This window comes from Camelus ferus, chromosome 19, assembly GCF_009834535.1.
Source record: "Camelus ferus isolate YT-003-E chromosome 19, BCGSAC_Cfer_1.0, whole genome shotgun sequence".
NCBI lineage: Eukaryota > Metazoa > Chordata > Mammalia > Artiodactyla > Camelidae > Camelus > Camelus ferus.
In genome coordinates, this window is record NC_045714.1 from 34660280 (window position 1) to 34682191 (window position 21912).

General features: G+C 50.2%; 1 protein-coding gene across 3 annotated transcripts; it reads right to left on the minus strand.

Annotated features, from left to right (window-relative positions):
- Positions 1-5913: 5913 nt before the first annotated feature.
- FAM110A (family with sequence similarity 110 member A) lies at positions 5914-21851 on the minus strand. 3 transcript variants are annotated; one of them, XM_032462024.1, is made up of 2 exons: positions 21710-21851; positions 5914-7488 (listed from the first exon to the last, which is right to left on the minus strand). In XM_032462024.1, exons 1-2 carry the CDS (start codon positions 21752-21754, stop codon positions 6505-6507), a joined length of 1029 nt encoding a protein of 342 aa, XP_032317915.1. In that variant the 5' UTR covers positions 21755-21851; the 3' UTR covers positions 5914-6504. The 3 variants fall into 3 exon arrangements, with proteins under 3 accessions (XP_032317915.1, XP_032317917.1, XP_032317918.1); XM_032462026.1 differs by lacking the exon at positions 21710-21851 and adding an exon at positions 15777-16021 and having other exon boundaries at positions 5915-7488; XM_032462027.1 differs by lacking the exon at positions 21710-21851 and adding an exon at positions 10818-10981 and having other exon boundaries at positions 5915-7488.
- Between the last annotated feature and the right edge of the window lie 61 nt (positions 21852-21912).

Below are 21912 nucleotides of genomic sequence, written 5' to 3' on the forward strand. Positions count from 1 at the left end.
AGCAAAGCAGAGCCCCTGCCTCCTGGAGCTGCATTCTAGTGAGAGACACAGACAAGAAACAGAACATGGCCTTCTTTACTGTAAGCTGGGGGGTGGATATTTTTCTAGCAAGAAAAATAAACCAGGGCAGGGAACTAGTGGCTGTTGGATGCTGAGGGCTTAGTTGCAGAGGGTGCAAAGAGTGGGTGGGTCAGAGAAGTCCTCTCTGAGGAGGTAACACATGGGCAGAGACCTGAATGAAGTGAGAGAGTGAGTCACGCGATACCTGGGATAGGATAGATCTGGCAATGGAAAAAGCAAGTGCAAAGGCCCTGAGGTAGAAATGTGTCTGTTGTGTTTCTGGAACATCAGGGAGGCAGCGGGCTATAGCAGAGTAGGTAAAGGAGGAGGGGGAGGAATAACAGGGATGTAGGTCATGAGAGCCTTATAAAACACAGTTAGACCTTTGGGTTTTATTTCAGGCTGCCTGGCAAGATAGACCCTCACATTGTTCAAAGGCTCCAGAAGTCTCACAGGTCTGGCCTTTATGCTCCAGGTTCAGCTACATCCACCTTCTCTCTGATCCAGTTACTCCTCCCATCACAGGGCCTTTGCACATGCTAGTCCTTCAATCTAGAATAATCCTTTTCCACCATTATGCCCTCTTCTCCTTGTAAACTCCTACCTACCCTTCACATGTCAGCTCAGATATCTTAAGCTTCCCAAACCTTCCTGGCCAGGTCAGCAACCTCTCCTTCCTTCAAGACCTAATCTTAGTGACCATAAAATTATTGGGATGATCAATTAGTGTCTGTCTGAAACCCAGACTAAGCCTCTCAAGGGCAAGTGTTTTGGTTTATTTTGTTCACTAGTCTCTTCAGAGTGTACCTAGTGCTTGGCACACAGTAGGCCCTAATAAATACATGTTGCATTAATGAAGAAATGAATAGAAAAAGCATTTATAAAGACCATCTCATGTGATTCAATTTTATCCAGTTTACAGAGCTCAGAGAGGTGAGGCAACCTGACTAAAATCAGACAACAACTGGTAGTACCAAGAAATACAGATTTTTCTGATTCCAAAGCTGTGAAGTTTCCCCGTTATTTCACCCAGCACATACAGGCTGTGATAAACTGATATCAGCTACAAAATTCCTCCATGCCTGTACTCATGCCCTTTGCAATGTGACTAAGAGACAGAGTCTATTTCTCTACCCCTTGAATCAAGTTTGGACAAATCACTTTAGCCAATGGAACATTGGTGATCATGACCAAAGAAGAGGCTTCAAAAAGCACTAGTACACTGCAGCTTAGCACGAAACCTTGAGAGTCCCATGTGAATGAGCCCGAGCTAGCCTTGTGGAGGTGAACTGAAGCAGCCCAGCAAACAGCCTGCCAACTGCCAGACATGTGAGCAAGGCATTCCAAGACCAGCCAGCCCCGGCTGACTGCAGCTACATGAATGAGCCTAGGTAAAGCCAGAAGTACCCAGCTGAGCCCAGACCAGATTCCCAGTTCATAGGATCATGAACTAATAAATTGTTGTTTGAGGCCATTGGGTCTAGGGTGGCTTGTTACACAGCAAAGGCTAACTGATAGACATACCTGGTGAACACACTATGCAGACAACAACCAATAAGCATGTGCACCTAAATGCACACAAATGACCTTTCATAGAGAATCTGCTGGTAACCACAGACACTCAAATGCCCCTACACGTCACACACATATATACCAAGCCACCACCCAAACCCTACACACCTCTATTCAGACCACTCTCCTGGCTTCCGATGTAATGTAATGCCAACGTAAATGCCAGTCTGGGACCAGATGGGTTGACACTGCCCAAGCTCTATATTACTGGTACTGCCCAGCCCAGTGCCAGGCATGGAGAAGGACCCAGCAGACTTTTGTTGAATGAATGGAGGAATAAAGTTAAGGGCACAGGACAAGCCAGAAGTTGGCAGCAGTGAGCAGACTGCTGAGGGAGTCTCATGCGTAAATGGTGAGGCCTGGGAGTGGGGGTCACAGCTTCAGTATTTTTTCCTCTCAGGTACCCACGTGGGCAGGGACAGAGAATGGGTGCTCACAAATGCTTAACTTACAAGTTGTACTTGTGCTTGAGATTCTAGTCTTTAAATAGTTTCCACTGTTGTCTTTTAAAGGCAGTGGGGATTCTGAAAAAGCATTTGAAGGTTTTCAGGAAGGAAACTGGAACCAATAAAGTATCTTGTATGTGTAACTATGGGGAAATTAAGGATGGGTTAAAGGAAACTAAGCAAATGAAAAACAAAGCAAGTAGTAGCTCCAGGAAGAACAGAGTTGCACCAGAAAGGAAGTGTAACTGGAAGGAGCAACTTGGCAAGAAATAACATTTATATGGTCACACTGTAAATAACATTAGTCATTCAATGAAAAATTAGGATAAATGTATGTTGAAAGGAGAAGAGGGTGAGAAAAGTTGTCTTCCTTGATAATAATAACTCAGTTTTGACTACTTGGGTGATGTACATTCTTCTAGGCATTTTACATGTTGAATCCTCATAACGATCCAATAACTTCAAGATTCTAATTACTCTCATTTTGCAAATGAGGAAACTGGGGCACAAGGTGGTTAAGTCACTTGCCCGAGGTCATACGGCCATTAAGGGAAAGGATTCAAACCCAGGCGGGCAGGCTGCAGGAGCCACACTGTGGGGACATCAGACCTGAAATTCAGTCAATATTTGTCTAAAATTAATCAAGCAAATGGCAGGAAACCATGTTACTTAGAAATATGGAGGACAGTACCAGAAGAAATAGTTTAAAAAGTTGAATGTGGCTGCTTTGGGGAGCAGGGCTGGTAGTGGGAAGGACAGGGCAGGGAAATATTTTTATTAGTAGTTTTAAATTTATATAGATAAATAGATATATCCATGAGGTGGGGAAAGGAACTGACAGGGAATGAAGATGAGGGGACCTCTCATGGCTCTAGATCCTGATTGGGGTTTGGGGTACAGAATGCACTTGTCTAAATTCAGCAAGTGGTACCTTTAAGGTCTATGCATTTCACTGCATGTAAATTTTACCTCCCACCCTCATGAATAACCAAAAAATATGGAACTTTAGCTAATTATACACATGCTGAAGTGCCTTTAAGGGGAAGTGTACTGATGTTTGCAATACACTTTGAAAAGCTTTAAAAGAATAAGTTACCTTAATAGATGAATAGAGAAATAGATAGATGGAGACTTGCATAACCGCAAATCTAGCAAAATATTAACAACTGTGTATCTAGTAGGTGACATATAAGTGTTCACTGTATAATTATTTCAACTTTGAAGTTTGAAGATTTTCTTAATAAAATGTTGGGGAAAATATACGAATATATTATCTGAAAAATAATATTACATTTTTAAAAATCTGGATAGGGTTTTTGTCTTGGGCCAGGAGGGACCTGTCCGCTCCTCCTGGACACAGGATGTCAGGCAGGTTGGAGTCTCCTCCCTCGGTCCGCTTGAACAACTCATTAGCAAAACCAGAACCATTTCATCACAGACAGGAACAATGCCCCCTTGCTACATCCCATCCTCTGCCAAAAGGGTAAACTGAGGTCTGGTAGGTGGGGATGGGTTTTCCCATGAGTGCATCACATCCTCGTGACAGAAGTGAGCAGCCAGGTTGCCAGTCTCCCAAGCCCACGTGTGTATAATTAGCTAGTGGGAAATAGATCAGGGAGCAGATCTCATCTCTGCCTAATTAGGGGTTAGGCAGCTGGGGCCAGTCTGGCCTAGGGAAGTTGCTCTGGAGGCCAGGCAGCCCCGGGGGGCGGAGCAGCAGCTGCAGGCCCTCAGAGGAGCTGAAACACAGCGGCTGCCCCTCACTGCCCCTCACACTCCAACTGGAGGCGAAACAATAGAGGGCCTGTTTCTGCAGATTCCCAAGGCTGGCAGGCTGGTGGGTAAGCCCCTCGCACCTCCCTCTACAGAATCCTGGTGGAGAGGAAGCCCTCCCAGAACTAGGCAGCCCCTGTCAGACAAGTCAAGGCTCAGTCTGGCCCCTTGCCCTCCCTGCTCTCTTCCAATAGACCCTCCCAATGTCCCTCTAGGCCTACCCTGGCCCAGCTCCTGGGAACAACTCTGGTCTTCAAGCAGAAGTCCCTGAGAGTATCTGCTCCACATTGCATGACTAGTTACTGCTTAGCTGCCCTTTCCCTCCCCCTAGACCTGGCAGGGCCCATGGCCGAGTTGTCCAGTGCTGGGCATCCAGTAGGTGCTCAATAGTGACTAGGAAGAAAGACTGCCAGGGTGGGGAAGAGAGGTGAGGCATGTGTCCAGAGAATCAGGAAGCCAAAGTGTCACTGACCGGGGTGTCCAGCAGGCGGGCTTGATCCTAGGCTGAAGTACAGACTTGCACTGTGACAGCCCATAAGCCACTCCCCCTCCCTGCTCTAAGACAAGATGTGATCTTCTGAGGTGACCCCTGAAAGATCTCCTGGAGGATTCAGTGACAGGTTGACTATGAAAGGTCTGAGTCTAGCACTTAAACTTCCTCCGGGAACAAGGGGTATCCTGGCCCATCATCCACCAGTCCTGTGATCTGAACCTCAGTTACTTCACATGTAAAATGCAGCCAATACACACACCTTCTTGGGTTTCTGGGGGACAGGCAGGTCACAGCAAGGGGCAACCCTTAGCACAGAACTCTGGCAGGGTTGCCTGGAGAGAAGGATCTTTGACACCTCAAAGGATACCAGCTCTGCAGAGCCTACCCAGGTTATCCCCTCTGAACCCGTCACTCCTGTAACATGGGGACCAGGAGGCCCAGCTCCTGCACTGCCAAACCTATGGCAGGTCATCACCCTCTCTGTGCCTCAGTCTCCCCATCTGCATCATAAAGGGGTGAACTCCATTCTCATGAATTTGAACACCATCCTCTTCTATAACTCGATTTCCCCTTGTTTCTCAAAACAGCCCAGGACCAGACCAGTCCCCTAGGGGCTTGTTGTGGACTGTCAGACAGACAGACAGCTGGGCTGACCTGGATGTTTGTCAACAGACCAACGGAAATCTCCTCTTTATGCTTAAAATAAAACCTACATCAAACCTGTCACCAGAGCCCCCACTAGAGCTTCCTGTTTCTCAGTGCTGCAGCCCAGGCAGCCTGTGGGAGAGGAAGCGCCACCCAGTCCCGCCCCCTCCCATGGGGGAAGGGGGGTGCGGAGGCCACCCAAGCTCTCACCCTTTGTGTGCCTGGCCCTAGACCTGGCTGCTCCCTCAGCGAAGGGTGGGGTCTCCTAGCAGGTAACTAACCTGGAGGGAGATGGGAAGGAGCCAAGACCTCAAAGCCCAGTGCCAGCCCCCTCCTTCCTCTTGCCCTCACCCAGATTGAACCATACCGCCAACTCTCCCACTGAGGCCCAGAGAGGGAGACTGGCTTGACCGGGGTCATCCAGGGTTGGAGGCAAGGCCACTCTTTTGCTATCCACCCCAAGTCCCTCTGCCTCTAAGAACTTCCACTTCCAATCTCCAATTCATTGCCTATGTGACCTCAAGTTCAAGGTTTGCCCTCTCTGAGCTTCCTGTCCCCTTGGGAACTGGGCATGGGGTGGGGAAGGGCAGAAGACTTATGGTTGGGGAGGGTTCATGTACCTGTCAGCCTTTCCCCTGCAGGTCCCCTTCCTAGTGCAGGGAAAAGTCCCCAGTCCTCACCCCAGTTCTATCCCGAATCACTCTGTGGCCAGAGCCAGTGTCCTCCACTATGAAGAATGCTCACCAGCCAGTCTCCCAAAGGTGGTTATGAGGAGGCCCTGTGGAGCACATCTCAGACCAGGCCAGCCACTGGCCTCATGCCCCACCAGATCCTGGGGTAGACAATTACTGAGCTTTGAAGGCCCCACCCCAAGACTTTCCCCACCCCGTCCCCTTGTGAACACAGAAGAGTCTACAGACCCAGCCCTTGAAAAACAAGCATTTGTGTTTATTAACCAAAGGGAGGAAAGTCAAGGCAGTGCAGACTCCTCCAAGTCCCTCTTGTAGTCTACCCACATAGGCCAGGCTGCCAAGGCCCTTGAAGAACAGTACACAGGCCACTCCTCCCTGCCCCCACCCCAGGGTGAGTTCCCGGGAACCAAGGCCCACTGGATAAAGAAGAGGAAGTTGGCAAAGGACCAAGGCCAAGGAAGGAAGGAAGAAAGAAACAGAGCCACTGAGTAGACAGCTCTGGTGAGATCTCTTGGCCCCTCACTCTCAGTGGGGAGGGCTACATGCCCCAAATCCAAACCCACAAGCAGGGGTACATTCACATCAAAACCCTACATGTGAGGGGTAGGAGATGGTCCAAGGTCAAGAGGCAACTCTCTCCAGGTCTCTCCTTGCCAGATGGATGCTTGTCCAGCCTCTGAGCCTTGGCCTCTATACCAAGTTCACACAAGGCAGCAGCCTCTGGTCTGCCCCAAGCCAGGGAATGGATAGATGCAGGAGAGGTCAAGGGACCAATGGCATCTCTAAGATCCGCCCTGTGGTGAATTCCGAGTCCAGCGGAGGCCTAGCCCTCAGCCGCAGGAGACTCCCAGGCTTGCCGCAGCCCGTACAGCCACTTGATCACCCGGGCATTTCGCTCTACCACCGACACGCCATAGGGGACGCGCTCCCGGGCCCGCTCCTCAACTGTGGCAGAGCTGCGGCGGGAACAGCCCCCTTCGGAGCTGGCCGGCCCAGCACTGGGCCCGGCCAGGGACACGATGTCTGAGCTGGCCCGCGCCAGGTGGGCCACACCCAAGCCCCGTGCTTCCTCCGGGTCCAGGCCGCAGAAGTTAAAAAATCGCTCCAGGTCAGCAGCTGCCCGCGAGAAGCGCTCACTCAGGTCCGACTTAGAGCGCTGCAAACCAGGGGGCCGGGTGGGGCTGGAGGCAGCGGCAGCACCTGGCGATGGGCAGGGCCGGGCAGGTGAGGCTGGCAGGGGAAGGACATCCACTCGGCGGACCGCAGCAGTACTGGGTTGTGGGCGTGGGGGGGTTGCTGGAGGAGCCTGGCGGGTTCCCTCTGCCCGTCCAGGGGTACGACTAGCCTCGGCAGGAGACACGGGACTATCACACAAGTTGATGAGGCTGCTAAGGATGTCCAGGTCCAGCTGGGGTCGGCGGCCGGGGCCAGGCAGGACTCGGCGGCTGGGCGTGAGCACCGTGCGGCGAGTCCCGGGGCTGAAGAGCGGCTGTTTGGACAGCAGGGGCTGCACAGGTTCCTGGCGGGTGTTGGCCACATGCAGGCTCTTGACGTACTTGGCCTTGTCGGCCTCCAGGCGCTCTACAGCACTAGGTTTCCGGGCTCCACCATCCGCTGGCCGCCGTAGCAGGTAGCCGGGGACCTTGGTCCGTAGACGGAAAGGTGGGGTGGGGGTGTCCCGGGCTCCGGGAGTCAGGGTATCCACAGGCATGGTCGTTACATACCCCGAGGGCTTCTGTCTGAGGAGACTGGAGAAATGAGGAGACAGAGATCCTGATGGAAAGCTGGCAGCTGGACGCCGCAACCGCTGCAGTGGAGGAAAGAAAGAAAAGAGCAGAGCACATTCAGACAAAGGCTCAGCAAAGACTGAAAGAGGATGAAGACGCCTTCCCTATTAAAAGGTAAAGGCCACGCCTCTGATTAACAGGGAGCCAATCAGCAGGCAGAAAGTACGTGCTGAGGGGCCTGTGGCTCCACCCACCCACCCCCCTTCCTTCTCCGAGAGCTTGGCCCAGCGGAGGCAGAGAAAAAAAGGTGCCAAAGAAGACAAGGGCAGCCTGAGCAGAGAAGACGGGGCAAGGCACATTTTAAAGAAAGCAAAGTGGGCTCGAGGCTGAGTGCTGAGCACCAGCCGGCTCAACCTCAGTGGGTCCTCTTAACAGTTCCATTTTGCAGATGGGGAACCTGAAGCCCACGGAGGCAAACTTGATTAAGCTAATTCAGCAAAGTGGCGACTCTGTCCCTGTCTCCAAGAGGGGAGGTGCTTGCACAGGGGTCTTGGGGTTGAGTGGCCAACAGAAAGGGCTCCAACCCCACACCCCATCTGAAATGCCCACAGGGAGCCTGGTACCACCTCCACCCAACACTTACCCAGGCAGGAGACTGCCCTGTGCCATCCACCCGCCTAGACATGTCAAGCCCCAGGCATAGCAGCAGAGTCTGTAGGGGAGGAGTGTAGAAAGTCCCCACCTTCGCCCCAACTGAGGTCAGACACCCATTAGCTTCCAGTATGAAACTCCAGTGCCAGGCCCACAGTAATGCATGGATGCCTGTCAGGTAGAAACGTCAGCCCTGAGCAATGCTGCTCCAAGAGAAGCCAGAAATGCACAAGATCACACCACCTTGCTTGGGAGCAACCAGCTGACTCTGGATCTGCCAGCAACATAGGCAGGAAGGCCCACACCTGGGTGCACGAGCCTCTACTTGATCACCCATCATCAGGGCCCAGTGCCCCAGCCATCAGGCCATCCCTGTCCCTTTTTCCCAAGGGCAGGCTGGAGCCACAAAGTGCCCCGGCAGTCCCCTGGAGATGGCACAGAAGAAAACCCAGAGACCAAGTCCTGAACCTTTTCATGTGCAAAACTGGGGAAAGGAACTCTGTCTAGGTGATCCCCAAGAGGACCTGTATTTCAGGCCATCTGGACCTGTATTGTCTAATTCAATAGCCACTAACCACGTATGGCTACTCAGCCTTAACTTTAAATTTAAATTAAATACACACAATTCAGTTCCTGAATCACACTAGCCACATTTTAAGTGCTCAATAGTCATATGTGGTCACTATACTAGACAGCAAGGATCAGAGCATCCATAGCAGAAAGCTATATTGGACAGCCGTACCTAGACATCTGGAATGCCAGGAAAGAGAGTCTGGATTGGGATGGGGAGGTAAGGATCTCTGTGTTCTAGACATCTGACACTATCCTCTCCTGTAATCCTCCAACAAGCCTGTGATATGGGGCACTGTCACCTCATTTTTATTGACTGAGAAACTGAGACTCAAGTAAGTGACCAACCTAGGTCCCAGAGCCAATAAATAAGACACAAATTCAAATGAAGCCTAATTCACTCATCTAAAAAGAGTAGCTTTACTCTTTGTTGTACACATTCTTCTAAAAATAACTCCATGAGGTGGGGGTCTGTTTGTTCTCTGTATCTTAGTTTCAGGATACTGCTCTTTACACATAAGAGGCATCCGATAATTTTTTACTGAATTGAAATAACTATGAGGGCCAAAGGTGAATGGCAGATCAGGGATAAACTAGAGAGAGGCACACTCAGCCTACTGCATATGAGTCCAGGATGGTAGGTATAGAATGTTCTAGGAAGCTGGAGAAGTTCATGAAAACTCTAGATTCTTAGCATATTTGTTAATTATTTTAAAAACAGTGCACAGACAGGGCAAGCAAAGCATGTCTGTAAACATATCTGCTTTCCTCCCCCTACAATTTGGCCCCCAACCCCAAATTGAGGTCTGCAGCAAAGGCAAGTTGAGAATAGAATCTTGGGGGCTGTTGGCCCAGAGCCAGAGTTGCTCCCGAGGTAGAAGGGATGGAGCAGGTGGGAGAGGATGGCGACTCCACTCAGGGCCGACCCCCAGGAGACCTCAGGAGGGAAGGGTCACAGGAAAGGCAGCCTTGCTGAACTCTGTCTAGGTAGCTAGACTCTGCCCTACCCGCGGGCCGCCACCTCCCAAACCAGTCCAACCCGTCGGTGGCGGCGGTTCCCTCCCAGGCACCATCCGGGGAAACAGAGGGAGGAAGGTCAGATGGGCAGGGCTAGGGCAGAAGCCCTGATTCCCCCTACCCCCACCCCATACCCCTACCCCGCCGCTCGGACCCCACCCACCCACCCTCTTCGGCCAGACCTGCTGGCCCCAGGGGCTCTTTCGGCGTCGGGTCCAGGACCGACGCGAGGAGCCTAGCCCGGTTTTGGGGCCGCTGGCCGGCTCGCCCAGAGCTCGCCCACTCGCCCGCTGTGCGCCTTGCGTAAGCAGCTGCGCCTCTTCCTGACTTAGTTTCCTTATCTGTGAAATGCTGTTAAAAATAGACCTTCCTGATCCTCCAGGTCACTGTGAGGATGGAGAGAGAAAACAGGTCGAGGGCTCTCCTCAGCACCTGGCAAAAAGGCGGCGCTGCATGAACCAGGCTCCTTGTTTTATTTAGGGCTTTGACCCAGCTCCTAAGTCCACCCCTCTCGCAGGAGCCTCTAAGCACTGTCCAGAAGGATCTGTCCGAGCCGAAGCTGCGGACAAAGGAGGCTAACCAGTGAACAAGACCCATTTCACAGGTGGGCAAACCACAAAGTGCTGCACGTCCTGCGAGTTGAAGCCAGGATCCCCGTCCCCAGGTGGGACTCGTACCCTCTCTGAGGCTTCCTCTCATCCCCCAACGCCCCACCCACGGATTTCAAACGCTTCCCACAAATGACCCCAAATATCTCGCCCCGAGCCCTTCTCATTAGCATCCCCTGGGAAAGCAGCCCCAGCTAGCTCCCTCCCCACCGGCTTCTCTGACGTCAGCCTCAGGAGGCTGCGGAGGGGAAGTATGGGGAGCCCGGATACCGGGTCTGGCTTTTCTGCCCTTCCCCAACTGGGGGCAATCTTGGGGACTCCCAGCGACGGAGGAGGCCGCGAGCCTGGAGGCGTGCTGTGTAACTCTGTCTGCTCGCCAGCCCTCTCTGAGCCCCAGTTGTCTTGGCTCTTCTTAAAAGAGGGGGCTGGCTGACGGCACAATTTCTAAAGCCTCGTCCAGGCTGAAGGTGAGTCCCTGCCCGGTCCCCGCCTTCCCAAGGAGGGAGAGGTGCCTCGGCAGCCCCCCACCCCGGTCAGGCACCCCAGGCCCAGCCCGCACGTACCTGGCTGCCCGGTGCCGCCGCTCTGCGCTGCTCCTGCCCGGCCCACCTGGGGCTCAGGTAGCACGCGTTTGCGCAACTTCCGGCGGCTGGCCGCGGTCAGGTGAACCCCGTCCGCCCAGGTATTACTCGAAAAGGGAGAGCGAAAGCCAGGCAGCGGCCGGAACCGGAGCCCAGGCGGGCTGGCAGCCGACTCGGCGCGGGGATCGGGTCCCAGCCGCCCTTGGTCTATCACAGGAAGCTCTTCCGCGAGCCTGGCCCGCCCATCCCACAGCTGCCCAGGCCCCATCGGCACATCTGGCGCACAGAGTCCTTGAGGCCCACTCGCGTAAGCGCACCCATCTTAGAGATGGGAAAGCTGAGCCCTGCCTCCCCCACAGTCACAATGACAATTAATGTTCACCGTGGCAGGCATAAGATAGTGCTTTTCCTGATACCAATTAACCCATTTTAATCTTCCCAACAACCTCTATGAGATGCACTCTATTATTATCCCCATTTGACGGGCTGAGTCAGTTGCCCAAAGTCACCCTGAAGAGTCCAACCCGGACACTTTCCCTCCAGACCAAGCCTTAATGCCATCCCTTTCTAGCTGTGTGAACCCCTGCTGGTTGCTGGACCTCTCTGGCCCTCCATTCTGTCAAGAAAGGAGAGTCCCACCTTCCAGGCCAGGTCAGCGGGAGCTTTTAGGGTGTGAGAGTGCCTGTAGAAGCTTTGTCCAAGCTGTAAACATTAGTAACAACAGCAATAACAGTAATAATAATAACTAGAATTTTTGAGTGCTAGGCCCTGTGCTTATTTAAATCTCTGGACTCCCCTGGGAGGAAGGAAATATTTAATCCTCATTTTACAGATGAGGGGAATGTACCCCACAGGAAGGCATCCCTGGGAGGGAGGTGATTGTCTCCTGTGCCAGCACCTGCCCCATTATGTCACTTCAGGTGGCATATTTGATTAAGCCAGTTACCACAGGGACCCTGAGGCCCAGGGAAGGATGTACCCACCAGCCTCAGACCTGAGCTCTGGGGAGGCCAAAGAGGGCCCAGTTCCACATCTGTGCCTGGTCGGGGTTGTGCCAGGATTGGGGTAGAGGGCACGAGGGGACAGGAAGTGATTCAGGGAACAGCTCTCCTCCGCGTGGGAGTGAGTCAGCCTTGAGGCCTCCTCCAGCCCCTGAGGCCCAATTTTAGGGGGGTGAGGGAGGTGACAAGACCATGATTCTCCACAGCAGCCTGCTGGGACCGTGCCAGGCCCTCTACTAAGGCAACAGTGGGGAAGGGTGAGGAGGGGAGCAGTGGTCAGTCACCAACAGTAGTAAAATAGTAGTGAAAGCAAAGCAACAATACCAGTTTTCATAAAATGGGTAAGAACTTCTCCAAGTGCTTTCTTCGCACCTGGTAACTGTTCTAAGCTCTTTATATATGTCAACTCTTTTAATCATCACACCTGCCCTGTAAGGTAGGTACTACTATTATGCCCATGTTACAGTGGAGAAAACTGAGGCATAGACAGGCGGGGCCACTTGCCTGAGGTCACCAGCGGTTAGGCAAAAAAATTTTAGTATAATCACTATAGGATCCAGCAATTCCAGTTCTGGGTATATACCCCAAAGAATTGAAAGCAGGGACTTGAACGGATATTTATACATCTATGTTCATAATAGCATTATTCACAATAGCCAAAAAGTGGAAGCAACCCAAGTGTCCACTGACAGATAAACAGATAAAATGTGGTCTATACAAACTATAGACTGTTATTCAGCCTTCAAAAGGAAGGAAATTCTGGCACATGCTACAACATGGACGAACCATGAAGAGTCATTATGCTAAGTGAAATAAGCCAGTCACAAAAGGACAAATAATAGATGATTCTACTTATATGAAGTACTTAGAGTCACCAAATTCATAGAGACAGAAAGTAGAATGGTGGTTGCCAGGGGCAGGAGAGGGAAGAAAATGGGGAATTACTGGTTAATAGATAGGGAGTTTCCATTTGGGAAAATGAAAATGTTCTAGAGATAGATGGTGAGGATGGTTGTACAACAATGTAAATGTTCTAAATGCTGCTTAAAAATGGTAAATTGTGTTTTATATATATTTTACCAAAATAAGAAGAGAAGAGAAGAGAAGGTGTAGAGTCTGAAGCCAGACTCCTTGGATTCAAATTCCAGCTCTGGGAGACTACGTGTAATTTACTAAACATCTCATATGCTCAGTTTCCCTTCATAAGATGGAAATAATAACAGCAGTAACTACCTTACATCAAAGAACAGAGGGAATTAGAGCTCATACTTGTAAAGTACTTAGCACACAGTAAGTGCTCAAGAGGTGTTAGTGATTTTTATTCTTTGCTGAGGGGGCGGGAGGTGTGGTTTCTGATATTTATAATGTTCCTGACATTTGGCACTCCGGCCTCACCCCTTCCTTTCCACCTGCTTCTCTCTATCTCTTCCACTGAAGCCTGGCCCAGACTTGGGAGGAGGCAGGGAGGCCCCTCCTGCCCCAGAGGGGGATCAGGATGGCTCCAGGCAGCAGAGACTGGCCAGCCAGTAGGACAGCCCAGCTCGATTTCAGCCCAGCTGTCTGGGTCAGAGACACCCAACTGGGCATCCTCCAGGGCCACGTCAGGCCTTACACTATTTCTGGACTCTTCCCAGATGCTCAGGCCCTGGCCTGCCTAGAGTAAGCCTTGCCCAGGGCAACCTGGCACAAACCTCAGGAAGGGAGCAGTAAATAGGCTGTGGGAGGGGAGTGGGTGCAGCCACCTAAGGCATCAATCTCCTATTCGGCCCACGGACCACACACCTCTACCAACTGAGTCCTCTGGGCCTCTGTTTGCACCTGAGCTTGCAAAATGAGGACAAAGGGACTTGCAGTGGAGACAGAATAAGAGAGATACCACATGCAAAGCTTTAGGGAAGGGCCTGGCACACAGGATGGGGAAGGTGGGACTGGGACAGACATACAACCAAGCCCACTTCCTGTCCTGATTGCCCTCTGCCTAGGCCTGAGCTCACCATCATTTCTTCTCCCAGAGAAGTGAAGAAACTTGCCCAAAATCACAAACAAGTTAATGACAGATCACAGATGGGGCAGTGGTCTCATAATTAGATAAATAATCTATAATACACATATTTTTTTTCAACCGGGTGATATATGTACGTGGCTCAAAATTCAAAAGCTATAAAGGGAATGAAGTTAAAAATTAAAAAACGCAAACAAAAACAAAAACAAACCCCCTCCCTCCTACTCCCATCCACAGCCATCCAGTTCCCCTCCTTGCAGGCATCACTGTGACCAGATAGTTGAATGTACTTCCAGGGAGATTTTAGGCATATACAAGCAATCATGGACATCTATTCTATTTTTTACACATATGGCAACATGCTCTGGGCACTGTCTTCATCTTGCTCTTTTATTCAATTATATATGTTGTTCTTAAAAATATGTGTTATTAATATATTAATATGTTATTCATGTAATTAATATGTTGTGCCACACCAGTACATAAGGAGCCCATCAGCTGCCACCAATGGCCACTGAGGGTATGTGTCTAGTCTTTCGCTGTTACAAACCACACTGCAGCCCCCACTGCATCTACATCATTCCACCTAGAAGTGGGACAGCTAGGTCAGAGGGATGTACTTGTAACTGTGACAGAGATGGGGGACCGCGCTTCATGGAGGCCATACCAGTTGATCCCACCAGCAGAACACATGGCAAATGATCAATAAATGTTAGCTTTAGTCATTCTGATTACTGGGGTTTGAGGCACCCCTCAATTTCATGCTGAAGGCGAAACTATCTCACTTGCCTCACCCTAGCCATCACATTCCAACCAGAGAAGATAATAAGTGAAATTATAGGACATCAGATGGGGTAAATGCAATTGAGAAAAACAAAACAGATGAGGCAGAGGGTGAGGCATATGAAGTCAGTAAATATTTGTTGAAAGAATGAATGAATGATTTGTTTTCTTTCTGAGCTCCCAGAGCTCTTCTCCCCAAAACCAGGAGGTGAAGTTGGAGGAGGGAGGATAAGTACCTCCCCTTGAAGAGATTCAAGACTCCCAGATGCTATGATTCTGAGTGTCTAGGATTCTAAGACTGAAGCCAGATAGGCTGGGAGCCAGCCCCAGAGTTGCTAAGTCTGACCATGTACTTTGAGCAAGGGGCTTAACTTCTTAGAACCTCAGATTCCCCCACCTACAAAAGAAAACCAACAATAGCAACTTCCAAGTGGAGGGCTCCCCAGAAAGCAGGGCCTGGTGTAGATTAGATGCTCTATGGACAGGGGTCTGGGGCCCACCCCCAACTCCAAAGTCTCTGGTGACTAGTGTCTTCAGTTGAAGGGCTGTCTCTATCCTTTCCCTCAACCTGGGGTAGACACCCAAGATTCCAACAGTGACTCCAAGGGCCAGAGCATCCGCTGCCCACCTGGCACCTAGACCAGAAATGTCAGTCTCGCTGGATCCCCCAGAGTCCCTCTGAGAGGGACAGCAGTGTAATTCGAGTTCCATAGGCAGAAAGATCCAAAGTGAGCCCCAAGTACACCCCACCCCTGCCTTTCTGAAGAAGTAAGGACAGATGCCCAGGAGGGGACCCCAAGGAAGATGCGGGGGAGGGGCAGCCGAGAGGAGATCTAGCCAGGGCTCTACTGGTCATGTTCCTGCAGATAAGAAGCCAAGAAAGTGATCCCCAGTTCCCCATCTGGCCTCTCACTGCAAGTCTAGATCTACCTAGACTAGAGACTTCGTGATGGTGTAGAAAGACCTGAATTGGTCTCTCTGCCAGACTTCGTTTGACTAGAACTCTTGCTTCTCTGAGCCTCAGCGTTCTCATCTGTGAAATGGGGTACCACCACCTCTCCGCAGGTACGACTTGAGAGGACGCGCATAGCAGACGCTGGGTGAATGAAGCCCCCCGAGACCCAGGTTCGCGCCCCAGACCACCAGTGCCCTCACCTGGAGCCCGCGCCAGGAGAGTCCGGCTCCTCCAGTGCGGGTCTTGCGAAGACTGACAGCTCGGACCCAGGCGGAGAATGGCCACGCCCAACGCGGCTCAGGAGGCCCCTGCCCCGCGTGAGGACCGGCGGGGGCCTCCTCAGAGCTGCCCTCGGCACCCGAGCCGGAGGACCTGACTGTCCCAAGGCCCGCACCGGAGTGAAGAACCCCGGTGCTCAGGGGAAGGGGAAGTGAGAGTGCTGCTCTCCTCCACGGCCACCCCCCCCCCCGACACCGGAATGGTTTGCCCCGGACATCCTGATTGGTTTCTCGCTTCCGTTCGAACGCCGCGCCGCCTGCGTTGCCAGGCGACGGCTAAGCTTCGGCCCCGGGGGTGAGCGCGGCTTCTGGGCGGTTCCTTCCCGCCCCTCTCCTCCCGGTTGGTCTCAGGTTGGCCGCCGCTTTAGCTCAGGCGCCTAGTTCTTTCCCTTGCTCAGCAGGAACTTTCTCCGGGTTCCCAACGGATCCCTTAGTCCCGACTTTGCAGCTAACTTGCTATGTGAGCCGGAGCAAGTCCCTTTCCCTCTCTCTTCCACTAACTGTACAATGATGAATGGGTTCGTTTTAAGACATGCATACCCAGCAGACCTGAAATTTACTAAGGAAATAACCAATGATATGAGCAAAGATTAATATAGCCCAGCTTTATTTATCATAGCAAAATAATGGAACTAACTTCAGTTCCCAGTGAAGGGAGATTGGTAGTATAAATCCAACCTTCGGAAAAACCGAGCTTACTGAGGTTTTATATACCAGGTAGCTTTGCATGACATAATTTGTCAGTACTCGTGGTATAACCCTCTGAGATAGATACCTTTAATTAGCCCGACTTTCTGATGAGGAATATTATGCAGTCATTTAAAATGAGATGGTTAAAATATATGTAAAGTGGGAGAAACACTAAAAAAGTATTAAGTTTTTAAAGAGTATGTTTCAAAGCACGATGTACAACATAAATAGTACTAAAATACAATGGTAATGTCACATGTATATTTATGTATAATCATTTATAATAACAGCAGTTAATTTTTTCTTTCTGCTTGTATGAATTTTCCAAGTTTCCAACAGTTAAACAAGTCAAGAGAAAAAAAAAACACATTTTTAAAATGAGGATTGGAAAAATTAACTCTAACAGCCCTTCTAGAAGAGGAAATTTTTTAGCTGTGAGTCACAGTTTGGGTCTAGGGCATTGCTCAGTTTGGAGTCAGCATCTGTTTTCTATTCCAGCTGGTGTTTTTCATTTTTTCGACTGGATTGTCAGTGATCGACTACTGACTGTGTACATGCCTCAGGCAGGTGGGGGAGGGAGACTAATAACACACCAATAGTTAACAATGATTGCATGTTGTGGCATGGGTGCCAACCAACCATATCAGAGCAGGTACCATTATCAACAGGGAGTCTGTGAGAACCAGCTGAATATCAAACCTGGCAATAACTGTGCCCTCTGAGAGGTTGTGCTCAAGGCTTTACCCACATTGTCTCATTTGACTTCATTACCGTCTGAGGAGAGAAATTCTATTATGATTCCTATTTTATACATGAGAAACCTAAGGTTTGTCTGGATCCAGCAGGAGGCCTCTCAACCATTCTGTTACATTCTCGTGAAACTGCACAAGACCTGTAAGACAGTAGTAGGGAGGAAGGTAAGGGGGATGATCCTGTGAGCCTAAAAGACACAAAGAAAACCAAGTAGGAGCAGATCCAGACTTTGTACTTCCTGAGGCTTAAACAAGTCTTATTTAAGAACAGGACTACAGAATTATAGATATAAAAGTAGGTAATAAAATGATTATTTGGTGAGAAAGGTAAAAGAAACCTTAACAAATGACAAATTCCACAAATGTCACAAAGTCCAGAAAAATAACACTATTTTTGTGAATCACCTGTTTGATATACCTCCGTAATACTTTCCACAAACAAGCTTCTGGCTCCATGTATACATTTCAGACTTCTCCTCTACTACCACGTACTGGTGGTACTGGGCACTGTAGGATCATTCATACACATCAGTATTTGACCTCCAACTCTGCACTTTTTTGTCATAGTACTAGGTGAGTCAGCTCAGTGTGTTAGGTAGGAGTATTTCTGGAAGCCATCCCTATACTAGGGAAGTTAGTAATAATTTAACTATTCACAAAAGTGACTGGAAACAACGTAAATAAAACCTCTAAACGTCAGCTAAACGTCAAGATCCTCTTAGCCAGATCCCCAAAACGCTCCCACTCGCACCAACATCATCTGACACAGAGGAAGTCGGGATGGAAGGAGATGGTGGTTTTAACAGAGTGAAGTTACAATACCTTACTTTGGCAAATGTTACAAAAGCATATGACCATGTGAACACATTGCTAGGGGGCCTCCCAGATCTTGGCTTCCCTGTCATTAAAACGGGAATGACAACAATGGTGTCGTGGCTGGATTCTCTGAAATGTACAGCTTTAATCAGGGGTTGGGAGATATTTGAGATGTCTGGATAAATGCCCTGCTGATCACTGCATATTCAAAGCTTGCTTCTGCTCCCCATGCCCTGGAGCTTAAAACAAACAAGACAACACCAAAACCCTGAGCCTCATCCCCAGATTAAGAAAGTGAGACAAACAGGGCAGAAGGAACTTCCCCTGAATTCCAAATTAGTCCACATGAAGAGAGATCATTTGGGCACACTCAGATTCCAGAATGCTGAGCATCTTCATGTGCCAACAGCCTACTGGTGATAACCCCAATTTTCGAGGATTTATTAAGCACTCGATGCCCATTTAGAGTAATGGAAAACATCTCCATCCTTCCCCTTCCCCATTGTGCGGGGTGGAGAGGGAGAGCCCTCAAGAAAAAGAAGGTGGCCAAGCTGTCATTAGTGTGACCAGATTATAGGGAGCTAGAGGATCCTTACACCTTATCCTAACCTGGCACATGAGCAACAGTAATACCTCGCCTTGTAAACAGGCCTGTGGCTGCTTCACTGCCGCCTCCTGCACCCTGACCTTGGTGGTGTTTTCTCCACTCAGCTCGAAACTGAGATGAAATCAGCCTCAGATGTCAGCTTCCTAGCTTCTGTGCACCCCATGGCTGTCTTTTGTTTTGTTTCATTTAACTCAAAGAATGTTCTCTCTGTACATATTTGCTTGCTTCTGAAGGACCCAGCAGAAACTGGTCCCAGTGGTGGATACTGGGCTGACTGGGGGAAGGAGAAAAGCTTTTTAAAAATTATTTTTTTTAACTTTTTGGATTTTGTAACACATAAGTGTATTGTCTATTTTAAAAATTAAATAAGGATATTCTATGAGAGATTTAACAAGAGTATTTACTACAGTATTGCAAAAGAAAAAAAAAACCATGATCAAATTTCCTGGCTACAGGGCAATAGCATGGTGAATGGAACTGAAACAGAATACTATACAGCCATTAAGAATGATGTTTTTTGCAGGGGAGGGTATAGTTCAGTGGTAGAGTACATGCTTAGTATGCAGGAGGTCATGAGTTCAGTCCCCAGTACCTTCACTATAAACAAACAAACAAACCTAATTACCTCCCCCCACCTAAAAAAGCTTTAAAAAATAACAAATTAAAGGAAAAAAAAAAGAAACAAAATTTGGGGGGATGTGCATTTAAAAAAAAGTTAACTATGTTTTTGAGAAATATTAAGTGATATGGAAAGATTTTTAAAATACTGTCTCTCTCAGTTCATTTATTTATTCTAGAAATATTTTTGAGCACCTACTATACAGATGCAAACACATCTTTCTAAGCCTCAGTTTCCTCACCTATAAAATGGGAGTTAACCACACCCACCTGCCAGGCTTGTGAGTGACACAGTACCCTGACTGACCCTCCACAACCTACAGCTATTGTTTCTGCTACTGTTCTTATGAGGTTGTTTGACAATGCCAGCTTATGAGGCAGTGTGTCCCCTGGTGTCACTCTCTGCCCAAACCCTCCAAGGGCTCCCCAGCCACCACTGAATACTGTGGCCTTTGGAAGTTGCTCCCTGGTAGCCCCACCCCCTATCACCTTCCCCCTCAGCCCACCTCGCTCCAACCACTGCCCATCCTGTTGCTTCTCAAATACACCAAGCACCCTCAAGCCTTAGGGCCTTTGCACATGTGGTTCCCTCTGCCTGGGCCTCTCTTCCCCACAAGCACAGCTTCCCCCTCACGTCCTCCCTCACTTCATTCTGGTCTCTGCCCAAATGTCATCCTCCCAGGGAACCCCGTCATCCTCCCCCATCATTCACATTCCTCTTCACAGCACTCCAACCTCCTGACATTCGGTGTGTTCCTGTGTTTGTGTCTTGCCTGTCACCTCCACTGACTGTGAGCTCCCAGAAGGCAGGGTCCACACTTCTTTTGCCCACTTATCCTGCAGTTAGAGACTGGCGATGCACTCAACCATAGTAAGCGCTCTCAGAAGTCCTGGAGCAAAACTCCTTTTTCTGTGCTTTCTGCACTGTTTCCCAAATGTATTCAATCCTGAAGCCCTACGTCCTCACACTTATCAAACAGAAACAGTGAAAGCACTGTCTACAGAGGGTGGGTCTGCAGGATGTGATGAGGGACACTTCCTCCTCTATCAGTGCCCTCCTGAAAGTACCAGCTGCCTCTCCCAGGACCAGATTCCCAGACCCAGGAACTGTCCTGGTCTCCAGTTCCCCGCGGCGCATGCCTCTCAAACTGCTCAGTGCCTTCCAAGGGCCAGGTTCTATCTGCCAAAGAATCAGGTCCAGTTTCCTATAGGCATATTCTAGGTGAGGACATACCCTGCTGGCTCAGTTACACCGTGAGCCACCACTCCCCTGCCCCTCATTGCCAGTCTGTGTAGCCCTGGACTGGATCCTTCCTATCTCTGAGCCTCAATTTCTCCATCTGTACGATGGAGGTAGTAACGCATTCAGTGGACTCAGAAAGGTGCCCTGAATACCCAATCCAAGCAAGATTCTGGGCTTCTGTCCTTAGAAAGGATTTGATTCTAAACCAGGCAAGATCAGAGCAACCACAAATGCCAAGATATAGTTGTTGATGCCCCGAGATCATGGAGCCCCAGTCCCCCTGGATTCCCAGGGAGAAGTGTGCAGCCAGGAGACCCAGCAGGGAAGGGCTCAGCTCGGGAGGAGGACCCCGAGAGCCCAGCCCTCACAGCTTCCACTTCCCCACTCCCCGCCCTGTGCAGCCCATCCCAGCAATATCCGGCAGCTTGGAGCTGTGCCCACCCACCACCCTGATGCTCCCCTCACTGTGCCCACTGCCTGCACACTCTTCCTGCACTTTGTTCTCCTGGGCCCCACCACCGTGTCCTGTAGAGGTCACTTCCTGAGCCTTTCCTGTCCCCCTCCCCGGCTGAGCTGGGGGACACTTTCCGAGTTCCCGCAATCTCCTGGGTCTCTCCTGATGTATCAGAGTGTGTTGTGTGTCCCTTTACAGGTCCGCGCAAGCAACAGTGAGCACATTAGGGGTAGGAGGGCCTGGCCTGCTCCTCTCCCACCAACCCCACCCCCCAGGGCCTAGCCCAGTGCACACAGCAGATACTCAACTAACATTTGAGAACAGAGCTGAGAAAGAGCCTGGAGATTGCCTCTCATGCATCCTCCATCTTCCCTCTTCCTCCCAAGGGCTTTCCAGAGGGATGACTGTGCAGGTCGGGAGCCCTTGATGGACATGCGTTCAAACGCTGGTTCCACACCTCTAGCTGTGTGACCCTGGGAAAGTGGCTGCACCTCTCTGAGCTACATCTCCTCCAAGACAAACTGAGAATGATGACAATGATCCACAGGGATGCTATGAGAATCAAATGAGATAATGGGCACCAAGCATTTTGCACAGGGCTTGTCACATGTGATCCACAAACATTATCATTACTACTATTATAATTATTGTTATAGGTCAGAGTGAAAGTCCCACCTGGTTCCCTAAAAAGTTTCTGGTTTGAATCCTGGGCAGCACCATGAGAATAAAGCCCCATCTGTGGCCGGATCAGTCTTGCCCTCTTCCTATTGTGGTTGGAGGTAGAGGGAAGGCTCAGAGTCTGTTGCGTTCAACCTCTCGCCCCAGCAAGGGCTGAGAGTGAGGACAGCACCTGCAGGGAGAGAGGAAACCTGGGACCC